The following is a 16,083-nucleotide window of genomic DNA, read 5'->3' as shown; positions in this document are numbered from 1 at the left end:
TTTGGAAGTAAGTCTTGCCTACTCTTAAGGGGAGGGAAATTAATCTCTACCTCCTAGAGGGAGAAGTATATATCTTATTGGGATTCTTCTGTAAAGATTTACCCACTTTTCTCTATTTATTTACTTATTCAATTATTCATTTTTATCAGTATGGACTCATGGGCATTTATTCTATTAAATCTAATATGATCACTAATTATCCACTAGCTGGTATTTAAGGGTTGACTCCTGTGTCCTTCTGACGTGCCTGGTCCTTTTTTTATTTTTCTTCCTGAGCACTTTTTTACTTTCTGGCTCTGCAGAATGACACCAGGCTTAGCTGGTATTTTCCTCATCAAAACTCTAGAATCCTCCATTTCTCCAAGGATCTTTTGGAAAATGGCAATTAGAAACCAAGTTCTGAGTATTAGACATGCTCATTGCTACTGGGGTATCTCTAGTCTAGGTCCCTTTATAATCAACCCTCATGTGGCACTTTCAGAATGCTAATCAGACAGGCCCATGCCTGTAATGCAAGTTCAAGACCAGCCCCATCAACTTAGGGAGATTCTATCTCAATTTTTTATTTTATTTTACTTTTTGGTAGTGGGTATTAAACCTAAGAATGCTTTACCACTGAGTTACATCCTCAGTCCCCCACCCAACCCCATGGCCTTTTTTTTTTTTTTAAACACAGGTACTCTCTAAGTTGCTAGGAGTCTCGCTAAGCTGCTGAGGCTGGTCTCAAACCTGCGATCCTCCTGCCTCAGCCTCCTGAGACACTGAGATTACAGGTTTGGGCCACTGCAGCCAGCAAAATAAAAATTTAAAAGAGGACTGGGGATGTAGTTCTGAAGTAGGGCACACCTGGGTTCAATCTCCACTATCAAAGAAACAAGTCCATAAATAAATAATTTTAAAAAGTTTTTAAAAAGAATTGCTAGTTAGCAGTGCTGTGATAAACAAATTCACTCACTCAAGCAGTGTTTATGTATAGCTCTTTTGGTCTCTAATTTATAAGATACAGTCACAAAGCTGTTTTCTAAAGTTAGTTAGGACAGAAAATTTCTCTGCCTCCTTCAGTGAGACTGTCAGATATTTTTAATAGAATTCGATTCATTTGTCATTGTCTGTGTTCTATCCTGAGAGCTCCTGACACCTTGGTTGATTTTATTTTTTATCAGCATACAGTGAAATTCGCTCCTGTTCGGTGTTGACGAGTGCAGAAAGTCATTAGAAGAGCAATTGTGAAGTTTGTTTGTTTGTTTTTTCAGGACACTGGTCATATGTCCCCATATGACCCTAAGGGGATGAAAGTGATGGGTGCCTCTCCTAAGTCAGAAGGGGCAGGGGCTTCCCGGAAAACTCATTGAGTTTAGGGAACCCCAAAGGCCAAGGTCTGAACCAGCCTGGGGAAATGTGGAGGGAGAGTGGCTTTGGCAACAGAGTGAAGAGCCATGACATTTGTCAGGGCCAAGGATGCCCTCCCTGGGGCACTGCCTCAACCGTCTGTGAAGGTGTCCATTTCCCCACATCCTTGCCCGATCCAGAGCATTATCAAACCTTTAGAGGTTGCCCATCTGTTAGGTGAAGACACTGGAGACTTAGATGCTATGTCCTTTATCACGAAGAGGTCCAGTCTCTTAAACACTGCGTTTTTTCTTTGAAGCATCTATTCATATTCCTACCCCATTTTTATACTGAGATATTGGTCTTTTTAAAATTGATTTGTAAGATATTTCATAAATTAGAGAAATCAATGTCTTTTCTTATATGAATTATGACTATTTTCCTATTAACTTTGTATGACAGAAATGATTCTTTTTTTATGTAGTCAAATTCATGAATTTTTTATGTCTTCTGAGTTTTAAGCCACAGATAGAAACTTTTCTACTCTTAGATTATAAAAGAATTCTCCCATGACTTCTTCCAGTACTTTCCAGTTCATTTTTATGTATGAAAATCTTTAATTCATTTTGAATTTACCCCTATAGGCAGGAGGTATGGATCCAGCTATTCCTTCTGGATGTTAACTGGTTGTCCAACACTACTTGTTGAACAGTGCATCATTAGTCCTTTATTTGAGATGATAGTTTTAAGTATTTGAGTCTAATCCTGTTATTCTAATCATGATAAACTTACTGATCAACTTAGGGAGAATGAACATTTTTCTTTATATTGTCACACTGTATTATTAAGAACACAGTATGCCTTTCCATTTGTTCAAGTTTTCTTTGTGCCTGAAGAATGTGTATAGGTTTTCTTCCTACAACTCTAGCAGATTCCTTGTAAAAATTGATTTCTAGTCACTTTTGTGTTTTTCTATGTGTCTTTTCTTGCTCTGGTAAAAGAAGCATTTTCCAAAACACATGCAGATGTTCAGGCTTCAGTATGTTAATCATGTTGCATGCCACCTAAATGAGTTCTCTTATTGTTTGTAGGAACTTGTCAGCCAATTCTCTTAAGTTTCCAGGTCTATAATCATACCATTTTCAGAGTAGCAATTTTATGTTCTACTTTTCAATTTTTAAACCTCTAATTTCTTTTACTTTTTCTCCCACTACACAGATTCTTAAACACCAATAAATCTGATTTTTTTTTCTTTTTCTTTTTCTTTTTTTTTGGTGGCGGTGGTGCTGGGTATGGAACCCAAGGTCTCACGCATACTAGGCAAGCACTCTTACTGCTGAGCTACACTTCTGAACCCCAATCTCACTGAAATGTTGTGAAAGAAAATGCTTTCTGAGCTTTCATTCAGTGCTTCTGAACATTAAGCTCAGATACAATTTAAAGACACTTAGTTTTTCCCTCAAACACGATTCTTTGTAAGACCTTAATTTTGTCAACAGGGTTTTGTCAACTATGGTGATTTTTAGGCATTTAATGACCATATGATGGTAAAGAATGACCCATCTTGACCCTGAGAGCAACACAGAGAAGCATGTGAAGTCTAGGCCACCCAGGTTGGGTGGTTGACCAGTTGCCCGCTGAGTATATCATTAACTCAGGCAGGGGTGCATCTTTAGGCCACAGCCTGAGGTTTCCTTTCCATGTCTCCTCTTCTTACCACTAACAAAGTCACTCAGACTTGCAGGAGAGCTGCCTGCATATTTAGGTGACCTTGTCTATCTGGAATTCTCAGAGCAAACACAGCAGTGCCCAGTTGGAGCCCCTGTGTGAGAGCCTCCAACTAGAATTTACTGGGGCTGGGGGAGGAGTCTCAAAACTTTTAGATTTTAAAAACACAGGAGACTCAAAATATAGTATTACATTGAACACCAAAAGGAAAAACAAAATATGCTTGCTTCTTATCTTCTACAGTACTTTTTTTGCTGCTCTTGAAAGCTCATACCTAGATATGCAAACCTTCTTGATAGTCAGCCTTTGCACAAAAAGGGGATGTTAATACCTCATATGATTAACAGAGGAAGAAGAAACAATTGGTGTAGTCAAAAAGAGTTATTTAAAAAACGTTCTTTGGCCCTATAGCCATACTTCTCATGTTTTCTAGCTTTTAAATCTTGGCACAACTCTTCCATGATAAATATGATAATTTCCATCCTAAACAAACACTTGCTTGTGTAGGAAAAGGAAAGGGAGCCCTGGAGCCTATTTCTGTTTCCCTTGCTCTGTCCAAGAAAGGCCAGTCAATCAACAGTTTTGTCTTCACTTGAGAAGTTAGTATTGGAAAGGTCTGCATTTGAGAGTGGAAAGAGTTAGGACTGGCTCAAGAGGCAGAAAGACGGTAACCTGAGGACACAAGGTACGGGACGGTTTCTCTCCCAGCTTGGTGGAAGCCTAAGGAAGTCTCTCCCCTGGTGATTCAGTCTCGCCTTGGCCCTTTAGATTAGATTAGAAATAAACATGGACACTGCTGGGGTGCAAATGCAAGTCACCCCACTGGCTGGCCGGATGACTGGTCCTCTCTTGATCAGCCTTCTCAGCTTTAAAACAGGGGTGAAAATAATACCGGCAGCACAGAGGCTTTCTGAGGCCCAAAAAGTTAATAGACATCATGAACTTAGAAAGTACCTGACAAACATCAAAAGTTCAGTAAATATTCTCCATGATCATCGTCAGTATCAAGATGGAAGCTTGCTGTGGAATTAGAGCTGTCATCCCATTTATTGTAGGAGGAGAGTGTGTCCAACTCTGCTAAGTGGCAACCTTACCAGTTCCATCTGCAGGCATAAGTACAAAGGGGAGTCCTAAAAATCCTTCTCCCTAAGCAAGAAATAATTTTCCTTCAACCCACTTAAACATACTAGATTTTTTCCCCTGGTTAGGTTTCATTGAGACATATTTATGATATATGACAACAACCAGAATTAAAAAAATAAGAAATTATTGAAACAAGGACTGAGTACCCTCTTCTGCAAATAATTCTGGTCTCCTTCAGTTACCAATAACACAAACATTCATTTTAGAAAAGAATGCCACCAATTTCATTCTCTTACATGAATTTACAGTTTTCCCAGCACCATTTGTTGAAGAGGCTATCTTTTTGCCAATGTTTATTTATGGCACCTTTATTTAGTATGAGATAACTGTATTTATGTGAGTTTGTCTCTGGGTCTTCTATTCTGTTCCATTGGTCTTCATGTCTATTTTTGTGCCAATACCATGCCTTTTTGTTACTATAGCTCTGTAATATAATTTAAGGTCTGGTAATATGATGCCTCCTGCTTCACTTTTCTTGCTAAGAATTGCTTTGGCTATTCTGGGTCTCTTTTTTTTTCCCAAATGAATTCCATGACCACCTTTTCTATTTTTATGAAGAATGTCATTGGAATTTTAATAGAAATTGCATTAAATCTGTATTGTACTTCTGGTAGTATGGCCATTTTGACAAAATTAATTCTGACCATCCAAGAAAATGGGAGATCTTTCCATCTTCTAAGGTCTTCTTCAATTTCTTTCTCTAGTGTTCTATAGTTTTCATTGTAGAGGTCTTTCACCTCTTTTGTTAGATTGATTTTTTTTTTTTTTTTGAGGCTATTATGAATGGGACAGTTCTGATTTCTCTTTCAGCTAATTTGTCATTGGTGTATAGGAACACATTGATTTATGGATGTTAATTTTATATTCTGCTATTTTGCCAAATTTGTTTATGAGTTCTAGAAGCTTTCTAATGGAGTTTTTTTGGGTCTTATACATATAGAATCATGTTTTCAGCAAAAAGGGATAGTTTGAGCTCTTCTTTTCCTATTTGTATCTCATTAATTTCTTTCTTTTGTCTAATTGTTCTGACTAGGGTTTCAAGGACTACGTTGAACGCAAGTGGAGAAAAGGGCATCCTCGTCTCATTCCAGTTTTTAGAAGAAATGCTTTCAATTTTTCTCCATTTAGAATGGTGAGATTCTATCTCACTCTAGTCAGAATGGCAACTATCAAGAATACAAGCAACAATAAATGTTGGCGAGGATGTGGGGAAAAAAGTTAACTCATACATTGCTGGTGGGACTGCAAATTGCTGCAACCACACTGGAAAGCAGTATGGAGATTCCTAAGAAAACACTGAATGGAACTACCATTTGATCCAGTTATCTCACTCTTTGGTCTATACCGGAAGGGCTTAAAATCCGCATACTACAGTGACACAGCCTTATCAATGTTTATAGGAGCTCAATTCACAATAACTAAGCTATGGAACCTACCTAGGTGCCCTTAACAGAAGAATGAATTAAGAAACTGTGGCATACATATACAATGAAATATTACTCAGCCAAAAGTAAGAATGAAATTATGGCATTTGCTAGTAAATGGATGGAACTTGAGATTATCATGCTAAGTAAAATAAGCCAATCCCCAAAAACCAAAGGCCAAATGTTCTCTCTGTTATGTGGATGCCAACTCACAATTAGACAAAGGGGAATGAAGGGAAGGGAGGGTGGATGGGAATAGGAAAGACAGTAGAATGAATCAGATATAACTTTCCTATTCTCATATATGAATACACAACCAGTGTAACTCCACATCACTTACAACCACAAAATGGGAAGTTATACTCCATGTATAATATGTCAAAATACAATCTACTCTCATGCAAACCTAAAAAGAACAAATAAAAAGAAAAGAATGTCATCAAAATGGCTAACTATATTCTGCCTCCTATGTAATTAAACCCTACTTGAGTCTTTTTTGAGTACCTATGATTAGTATTTTTCAAGTTGCACTTGCAACCAACCACTTAAAGATTATGAAATACATTATTTTTTAAAGTGCAGCAGAATAGGAACTATTATTGTGAATAATATGCTGGGGAAGTCTTGTTTTGTGAGACCTCCATTTCTGTTTTCTACACCTAAGTAAATTTGATGGTATGGGTATTCTGGGGTTGTGATATAATATTTTACTTATGTGGGTCCCAACCAAGAGTTTGACAAACACTGCACTAGAAAGTTGGCACAATTCTTTTACTTAAATTATTATTATTTCTCAGGGATTTTGCACAGAGTTCTTACTCACTATAAACATTCTTATGTTTTCTAAAGAATGACAACACCCAATCCAATTCTCCATTAGCAAATCTCAGTAGCTTAATGGTGGTAATAAATTGTATTTTCCCCTTTAGACTTTGCAAAGGTGCCAATGTGAGCCATTTTGCCCTGGTAATCACTACTTTATCATTACAACTTAATTCTACAAATATTTGTAATTTGCCTACAATGTGCCATAGTTGATAGGAAGGAGTAAGAACTGCAAGGAATTACCTTCCTTGAGAAGAAAGGTATGGAACCCACTCTGCATTTTGCCCTCCCAGACTGTTTCTGGTGGAGAAATCTAGTTATAAAAACTAACAATGTGCTGGGAGCGGTGGTGAATGCTTATAATCGCAGAGCTCAGGAGACTGAGGAGGAGGATCGTGAGTTCAAAGCCAACCTTGGCAACTTAGTGAGACCCTAAGCAACTTAGTGAGACACTGTCTCAAAATAAAATATAAAAAGGGCTGGGAATATGGCTCGTGGTTAAGCTCCCTGGGTTCAATCCCTAGTACCAAAAAACTGCCCCCCCAAAAACCAAAATGAAAAGCAAAACTAACAATGTCTAGTTGTCATGAGAAAAGCACAAGTTCATGGTTTGTACTTTGCAATGAAAGAAAAAAAATGCAAACCAATTACTTCATAAAAATCACTCATTTGGTAATAAATTGCATATTACATATATTATATATATTTCTAGCTTTAGGGTTGTTGTTTGAAGACTGCATCTATCTTTATTGTTTGCTAAGTTTTCTCCTTATTTCTCCTGGTTTCTAGGTCATTGTCCCTTATGTGTGTTGCAAAGGTCCTTCCTTGTTTGTCCCTGGCCTCCTGTGGAACCTTAAGCTCCCTGCAGGCGGGGACTCTACTCAGTATGTCCTTTGTGATTTCCACAAAGCCTAGAAGAGTGAAAGACTCACACCAAGTACCTGTTACCTATTGTTGATACATAAGAAAGAAGTATAGAAGCTTTTACCTTGGAGGAACTGGTAGCCTAGGACACAGTGAATCTGCATTTGGATCCCGGGTGTAGTTGAAGGAATTCAAACTGTAGATGCACAGGAAAGACCCTGAAAGCAGAAGACACAGACAGTACTACTTTCCTACATTAAACCCATCATCCTGGGGAAGCCACTAAGGAAATCACACCTATTTTGCCAAGGCAGGAAGGAGACAGAATACATTTTTATCCAGATTTAGGAAACAGGTAACTGAAATACAAAATCAACAGACATACAATCTTAGATTGAGTTAGGGCCTCTTTTCTTTCTCTCCAAAACCACAAATTCAAAACTAAACATTAAATGATTGGTACTAAAATGACTTGAAGGTTAATTGAAGATGATTTATTGCAGGAGCTTGATATTTTTAACTTGGCTTTGCAAATAATTTTTTTTAGATCTGGCATTCTTTTTCTTAGATAAAATTTGCATTGGGTGGCCTCAAATTTCTCTTCCTTCCATTGTTTAATCCTTAAAACAAAAATCTGAACCAGTGGGTCCAGAGCAAGGTATTTCAGCTACATGAATGCTTTTGGTACAACTTATGATTATTCAACAGGTCAATAAAGTATCCACTGGCCCGGACAATTTCATCAAAGAACCTACTTGTGGGCAATTGAACCTGAAGCCTCAGGTCCTAAGAATCTGCTGTCTCTCCAGTAGTGCATGTCTATACTCCCAGCAACTCCAGAGGCTGAAGCAGGAGGATTTGCAAATTCAAGGTCAGCCTCAACAACTTAGACCATGTCTTATAGTAAAAAGTCTGGAGATGTAGTTAAGTGGTAGAGTCCCTATGGGTTCAATCCCCAGTATCACCAAAAATAAAACTTAAAAAAAAAAGATAAAATTTAAAAAGGAGTATGCTGTCTCCTCTGTGCTCTTTGTGGAACAGCACTTTGCTACAGGGAACAAGGAGCAGGCACAGAACAGCCAGGGTCTGATAAATCCAGACAGACTAGAATGAAATTGAATAAGCTCATGAGAAAATAAGTTTAAGTCCTTTTACATACAAGAAGAGGCACCTGCAAAGGAGTATCACTTGCAACTTTCCAGAGAAAGCAGGGTCAGGGTCAATTACCCCATCTAGGTCCCCACAGGTCACTCCACAATGGGGGTGTGCAGGGAGAGTGAACTGGCCCCTTGGTGCCTACCAGTAGTGTTTGCAAAGAGCTGGACCTCTTCCAAGGTGTTGAGCTGCTCTTCAGGACAGCTGGACACACAGAGGGCAGTGGAACCAAGCTTCCTATCTTTGATATCCAGGTTGCAGGAATTCATAAAGAACACGTGTCTAAGGAGATGGATGAAGTAGAAGCATGTTTTAGAGCATGGCTTCTCTTTGGGTTTAATTATAGACTTTAAAAGGTACCTACATACTGACAACTGTGAGAATTACTAAGGCAAACTTTTAATCAAACACTTCAGCATAACTGAATATTTATTATGCCAACCAGGGGTCATCTACAGAATAGCACAGCTTGTGAACCATACTCAAATGTTAACAAAACTTTCCTCCTCCAGATTCAGCATTTTCAGGGCATAATTCTAGGGAGTTACTCAAGGAAGAGAATGCATTAAACTATCTTTGGATTGCCAGATAAGGATGCATAAACCACTCAACGGCATCCCTGCCAAGTATATCATGCCCAAGAGTGTTCAAATAAACTCTAGAGAACAGCTGAACACACGGAAGTGACAGATGGAAAGGAGTGGGTGACCAAGGTTGGGAACTAAGGACAGTTTAAGAGCCAGGACACTCAGATGACCCTTACTACAGCTACCCAGCAGCTGGGTAAGTGAGCGCAAAGAATAAATCTAGGCCTAGCAAGGTGGTGCATGCCTGTAATCCCAGCAGCTCAGGAGGCTGAGGCAGGAAGATCACAAGTTCAAAGTCAGCATCAGTAATTTAGGGAGGCCCTAAGCAACTTTGAGAGAACTTGTCTCTAAATTAAAAAAAATTTTTTTCTAAAAAAAAAAAAAAAAGAAAAAGAAAAGAACTGGGGATGTGGGTCAGTGGTTAAGTGCCCCTGGGTTCATTCCCCAGCACCAAACCAAGCCAAAAACAACAACAACAACAACAAATTGGTATTACCATTCATGGGTCATTTGCTGGCAGTGGCAGCTCTTGGGCCCTTGTCTAACATTTATCTAGGCTGCTAAAATTAGGAATGTCAGAGGAATGGCCCTGTAGGATGTCTACTATGGGAAGGACCTTGAGAAGGGGTTCTAAAAGTCACTTTCCCTCCAGCTGGGGATGGCAGGAAGGGAGGCAGTGCAAGAAGAGAAGGGGGAACACCAGGCAAGGTGATGCATGCCTGTAATCCCAGCAACTCGGGAGGCTGAGGCAGGAGGATCTCAAGTTCAAAGCCAGCCTCAGCAATGGCAAAGTGTTAAGCAACTCAGTGAGACCCTGTCTCTAAATAAAATGCCAAATAGGGCTGGGGATGTGGCTCAGTGGTTGAGTGCCCCTGAGTTCAATCCCAGTTACCACAAACCAAAAGAGAGAGAGAGAGAGAGAGAGAGAGAGAGAGAGAGAGAACAGATCTCCTGGGAGAACGGAAAATAGATATTTTGTTTTTAAAAAAATTTAAATTGTATTAAAATACATACAAAATTTACCATCCTAATCATTTTAAGTCAGAGTTCAGTGGCATTTAGTACAGTCACACTGCTGCCATCACAGGTTGCCATTGCCACTGCCCATCACAGACCACTTTCCCTCTGGCAAAACCGAAACTCTTCCCCGTAGACAGTAAGTCCCCATTCTCCCTTCTCCTTTTCCCCCTGGCAACCACGCTTGTCCTGTTTCTGAGGATGACTACTTTAGCGACCTCATAAGAGGGCTCTTCCAGCGCTGGCCTTTTAGTGATTCTAATACATTATGAATAATAACAGTAGCAACATTTATGGTGCCTGAGCTCCCACAGTGTATCCTTAGGCAGCCTTGTGAGATGGTATAATAATTACAAACTGGGCTCAGAGGGGCTAAGGATTCTGCCCAAGGCCACGGAGCTGAAAAGCAGCGGAACCTAGCACCGGCTGAGGGCGCAGCTGCACCTTTACCTCCACACATACACGCGACCTTCCTTCTAATGAGATGGGCTGACCATTTTGAATGGGAAAACGGTTTCCAGTCTCTGAAGGACTAATTTATACAGCTTTGAAACACAGCCCCTCTATAGGTTGGGGACTTAACTCCGACACTTACTTTTTTAGGGTCATGTCTTGCCCTGAAAGAGAGGCCCCTTCCACTGGGGAGTTCCTCTTGCCACACACGTTGCCAAAGCTGTCATAGCCCAACAGGAGTCTTTCTGCGGCTCCAGCCACTGCCGAGTAGCCCATGATGAACATCTAGAAAAGCCCGGGGACACGTGAGGGCCTGATCACAGGACTCAAAACACGGCTCCCCGTGTACCTGAAGATGTCGATATAAAATGAACCAGGGAAAACACAGATCTCTCCAGCTCCACAGCACGCCCTCCTTCAGTAGCAGCAACTGAAACCGCCTAGTATCCTGCTATTTGGGGGGAGCAAGCTGAAACACTCAGATTCCTATCCTATTTCTTACCTCTTATTTTCTTCGAGAATCTGTCATTTTTTGTTTTTTGGCACACTTCACTGGGTCAACTCATTTTTTTCCTTGAGGTTTTTGGTTTATCTAAGTGTATCAAGGCTATGCTAATTTTTTCCCTGAGTTCCCTCTTCCTTCTCTCCTCCTCCTCCTCCTCCTCCTTGGTGATGCTGGGGATTGAACCCAGGACCTTGTGCATGCAGAGCACTCTACCAACTGCGTTCCATTCCCAGCCCCTCTTCCTTTCTTCTTTTTTGGTCTTTTAGGGATCTCTGTAAAGCTCACAGTTGAAATGGATCAAAATACTATTCACAAGAAGCCCCAGAACAGTGTTTTGGAATAACTGCTTTAAAGTTCACAAAATAAAGAACTGAAGAAAAAAGAATTCCAGGAATTCTGTTGGACACAAACATCTTGCAATCAATAGTCTTTTTTTTTTTTTTTTGGTACTGGGGATTGAACCCAGGGAAACTTTATCACTGAGCTACATCCATGGACTGATTTTTTACTTTTATTTTAAGACAGTCTTGCTAAGTTGCTGAGACTGACTTCCAAATTGCAGTCCTCCTGCCTCAGCTGGGATTATAGGCATGCACCTCCATGCCAGGCTTGAGAGTAATTTTTATCCAATTTTATAGTGAATGTGAAATATTTGAAATTTCAGCTCAAACAACTATTTCATTGATATGCATTACCAGGCCCTCTGGCAAGACTGAATGTTTTTCTTTTCATAACAGAAGCTTGGTTTTGCAAATTTCCCAAAATACAATACCTATTTAGAATACCGCTTGGTATTTGATGTTAACAAGCTCATTACAGGACTGAGGATATAGTACATCATTCGTTAACATACAGTATGGATATATGTTCCAAAGGGGCACTGCCCCAAGGTCAAACACATTTCAGATATTCTGCATCCAATACTAATTTGGAAGTAAAAGTATCAAACATTCTTCCAGTGCCAAGTGTGTGCCAAGACTGCTGGAGTTTCATACAAGGGTGAACAAAACTGAGTCCTTGAGCGGGGTTTGTGGCTTAGTGGTGAGGCACTTGCCTAGCATGTGTGAGGCACTGGATTCAATTCTCAGCACCAAATATAAATAAATGAATAAAATAAAGGTCTATTTAAAAAAAATTAAGAAACAAAACAAAACAAAAAACCCTAGTCTCTGCTCTCAAGAAACTCAGCCTAGAAAAGAATAGGACTTTTCAACTACAGACCTTGAGCTCTCTGCTCCTCCCCATTTTCCAGGTTCATCCTCGGTCTACGAGACCAGATTTGAGAATGTGTAGGTCATTCATTGAGAATGAGTAGGTCACCCCGACCAGTAGACAGAATCCCACTCACTTAAAGATTGTGGATATAAAGATGACTTTGTGCCCACAAGGCATGCATGGTAAGCTGGCCCAGCAATGACATGCCCACCTCCTGTCCTTCTGACTTGGAGCACAGTAAATAAGGTACTGATTGTGTGTGAGCTTGGGGGGAAGAGAGGGGTCTTATGCTTCTGCCCAGCTCTCCAGAGACCTAATTATGAATTGATATTTTCTGTTTTCCATGAGGGGGTATGTGATCTCTCCCTTGGAAAGCTTGTGGGGAGGAATGGACAGTTTTTAGGAGGAGGTGGAAATAGAATTTGAGTTTTCCTGAATCTCTGCCTTAACACTACTACTAGTACTCTAAACCATCATTGTTCTAATTGCACACTCACAGGCAATTGCACATGAGAGGTGATACAGGAGGTAAGTGTACTTGTCTCTTGTGGGAGGTTACTGTCAATTGTGCATGGGGAGATTATTAGGGAAATGGAGACTTGAAATATGAATAGAAAAGGACAAGGTGGGAGAGGAGCCTGGGGAGGTAAGTAGAGGCCAAGATGGCCCAGCATTTAAGATGTTCTGTTCTGTGTATTTTAGGCAAACATAAGCACTAGCTGGTGCTCTTCCTATCTGCAAGAGACCATCACTAGTTATAATTCTGGCATCAACCCCCAAGCCTTCATTGTCCAGCCCTAACTCAGGGTAGCACCATCAATAATAATCCTGTCTAGTATATCACCAGTTAGAACATCTGTCACAAGACAAGAAGCAGATTGGCAGAGACAGGAGGGAAAAGAAAACACTGCTTACTGTATTTTAAATATGTTCTGTGGCTAAAAATGTTGCAGAAGATACAAAAAGTCAACTAAGAAAGGACTTTCCTTATTAAATCTGAACTCAGTAAAGAGAACTTGGGCATATGGAAACCTTCAGATTTATTCTGCAAATAAAATGTAATTTTAAAGCAGTTTCCAGCTGCATGTCATATTTCAGCTGTTTCATAATTGCTCAGGCTGGGATGGACCATCTATAAATCCTTCCTGCAGACAGTTGCTGGACTGAGATTTGGTAGTGACATATTAGGTTTGAACCATGGAAAGGTTAGGGAAGATCACTAAATAACAATAGCAATCCAAGGTCAAAGCTGCCAGGCACAAGGCAAGACAGCTGCTCCCTGCACTGATACAATAGCAGACCCAGATAAAACACCTGCCATCTGTGGGGTAGGAAAGCAGAAGGCCTTGTAGATGCACTGCCTCTCTCAGCTCCTCAAGGCCATGGTATAAGCAGCAGCAGCAACAACAACATAAAATTGGTGTGTCTTTCAGGTCAACCTGCCACCGTGTTTGTAATCTAGTCTGGCTATGTGAAACCAATCTGCAAAGTCAACTAGTGAACACATGAATGCCTTTCTTAAAAAAAAAAAAAAACAAAACAATGAACATGGTATTTTAGGGTCTATTCTAATTGAACTCTTTTCAACAAAGGTAATTACTAGCTGGTAGTTATTATCAGGTTTTATAAATTAATCATTTACCATGCAGCAAATAGCATGGCATGGAAAATTTCAAGAACATGGCCTTTGAAAAAGTTGAGTGAGACTTTTTCTGCTGCACTCTCAAGTAAATATAGAAGTGTCAAGGTTCAGCTTCCAAGAGACTTTCCTAGGACTAACGTGGGACAGAGGATGAGGTCTACCAGCAACTATCTGGAAACTAGAGTGGGAACAAATATTACCTATTTACCTAAGAGGGTTAATTTTGAGCTACTAAATACAATATAACCAGAGTGTGCATGTATCGCAGATAAAACAAAAGTAATGTATTTCTAGGTTTTCTCTGGATTTTCCTTTGTTAGAGACCAGCAAAAGCTTAAGGAATATTTGATTTAGGGGTGTGACAGATGGTAAGAGAACTTCCACTCAGAGAGCTCGGTGGCCTTACTATACAATGATCCCACTGCAAACTCTGATTCTCAGTTCCTAATGGAGTTATCCACTGTCATGCCTGTAGCAAGACTGCCTGTGCAGCAAGTGCCAGACAAGATTTCCCAAGGACTAAGGTTCAGTCTGGGCTAATGGCAGAAGTCTCTCGTTGCAGCATAAACTTTAAGCAATTAACGTTTGAGGCACATTTGTTTCAGCACACACACACACTGGCCTCTTCCCTGCCAAGCAGCTACACTTACCAAACCGGTCCAGAAGAAAAAGAACAGGAATAACCATGCTGTATCTGTGCATTTCCTATAAATCTGGGGTCGCCACTCTCTTTGCCTGGGAGTTCTCTCTTCAGAAACCTTCCAGAAAAAAAGGAGAGTTGAAAAAAAGAAAGAACAACCAAGTAGACCCAACCTAATAGAGCCGCTGTTAAATCTCCAGTCGCTAAGTTCTTACCTGGAGGTGCACCTGAAGGCAGCCCCCTGTCCCGCCCCGCAGCCAGCGTCTCCCTAGCCTCTGCCCCAGCACGGGAGTTGGGCCCAGAGTCGTCCCGGCCAGGTGCCCTCAGGTTACAGAGGTGCCGGAGCAGAGGCTTATTCCCGAGCGTTGGGGCCGCAGTGTCTCCGCGGGCAGGTGGCAGGTGCCCGTAGGAGTCAGCCCGACCCCTCCCTCGGGGTTCTTCTCCGAGGGGCAAAGTTGCAGGCACTTACCAGGTACTCGGCACCCAAGCACTGCATCGTGCGCTTGGCAGCTGGGCTGGGGACTCGGAGCCGCTTCGGCCGCAGTGCGCGTAGAGCCCAGATGCACCAGCCAGTTCGCCCAGGAGGGGCGGAGGGCGCAGCGCTGCCCAGCGGCCGCCTCTGCGCGCCCTGCGCTGGGCCCGGCGGGCCTTCCCCCGCCGCCGCGGGTCGGGGTCCGCCCTTTCTCTGCGTTGGTTTTCAGCTTAGCTCTTTCCGCGGTTAGTCCGCTTTCTGCCCTGCGCCAAGAAGAACCCCAGGACACCTGGCTGCCTGCTTGATCAACCACCTGCGCGGCAGCGGCTCCCGGGAGGTGGCCAAGGCCCGGGAAGAGCCCGCCACGCCTGGACCCAGGGCGGGCCCTCCTGCGGCCTGGTGTAGGTGTTCTGCCACCGCAGTGAGCAGGAAGTAAAGTTTCACAAAATTGTCCTGCGGGGTGGGGAACTTCCAGTGGTGAATGACAGGTGAGCAGCAATTACTGTATGCCGTCTTCTGTTCGGACCGCTTTACAAGCATTCTTCAATAAGCACTAGGCGGAAACTGTTATCCCTAATGCACAGGTGAGGGAAACTGAGGCGTTGGAACTGCTGGAGGAGACGCAGCTAGGAAGTTGTACAGAGGCAAGAGTTGAAGCCAGCACCTCCAAGAGGCATGCTCTCAAGGTGGCTCCTCGATGTTTATGCAAGATGGTGTATCCCGAGGCTGCAGGCTCTCTCCCCGCTGTCTACCCTGGAAAACCGAACCCAGCAGAGCCTGAAGACTGCCTTAATCCCTAAGTGTGTGGGAGACCGGGGACCAAGTATTTTAGATTCCGGTCTCACCTCTCTCTGCGTTGCGTCAGGTTGATCATTGCCTGACTTCACAGTTGAAATGTCAGTAACACCTGAAGCAAGGGCGCGGGGAGGGCAGTTTTCCGGGTAATATCAGATCAGCATAGAAGTGCTACCGGGCTGAGGATTGATAAAAACCACCATAGATGACCATCTCTCCCCCACTTCACATTCCTATCCTTCTTCAAGCCCTAAGGGCTGCTAGATTATTACTTACTTTCAGTGTGGCT

At 41.8% G+C, this 16,083-nt stretch overlaps 1 protein-coding gene across 4 annotated transcripts in view; it reads right to left on the bottom strand.

Moving 5' to 3' along the window:
• Positions 1 to 15,465, bottom strand: part of SLC44A3 (solute carrier family 44 member 3) — a 77,633-nt gene extending 62,168 nt beyond the window's left edge. The window contains exons 1-5 of one of the 4 annotated variants that reach the window (XM_079148226.1): positions 14,997 to 15,465; positions 14,538 to 14,645; positions 10,668 to 10,810; positions 8,614 to 8,750; positions 7,438 to 7,531 (exon numbers count right to left, since the gene is read on the bottom strand). In XM_079148226.1, coding sequence (XP_079004352.1) covers positions 7,438 to 7,531; positions 8,614 to 8,750; positions 10,668 to 10,810; positions 14,538 to 14,645; positions 14,997 to 15,023 — 509 coding nt within the window. In that variant the 5' untranslated portion in view covers positions 15,024 to 15,465. The remainder of the gene's footprint in view (positions 1 to 7,437; positions 7,532 to 8,613; positions 8,751 to 10,667; positions 10,811 to 14,537; positions 14,646 to 14,996) is intronic. The other 3 variants (XM_079148227.1, XM_079148224.1, XM_079148225.1) reach the window with 3 other exon arrangements.
• Between the last annotated feature and the right edge of the window lie 618 nt (positions 15,466 to 16,083).

Source organism: Sciurus vulgaris (assembly GCF_902686455.1).
Source record: "Sciurus vulgaris genome assembly, chromosome: 1".
Classification (NCBI taxonomy): domain Eukaryota; kingdom Metazoa; phylum Chordata; class Mammalia; order Rodentia; family Sciuridae; genus Sciurus; species Sciurus vulgaris.
The sequence above is the reverse complement of the archived record's forward strand: the minus strand, read 5'-3'. Positions and strand labels throughout refer to the sequence as shown.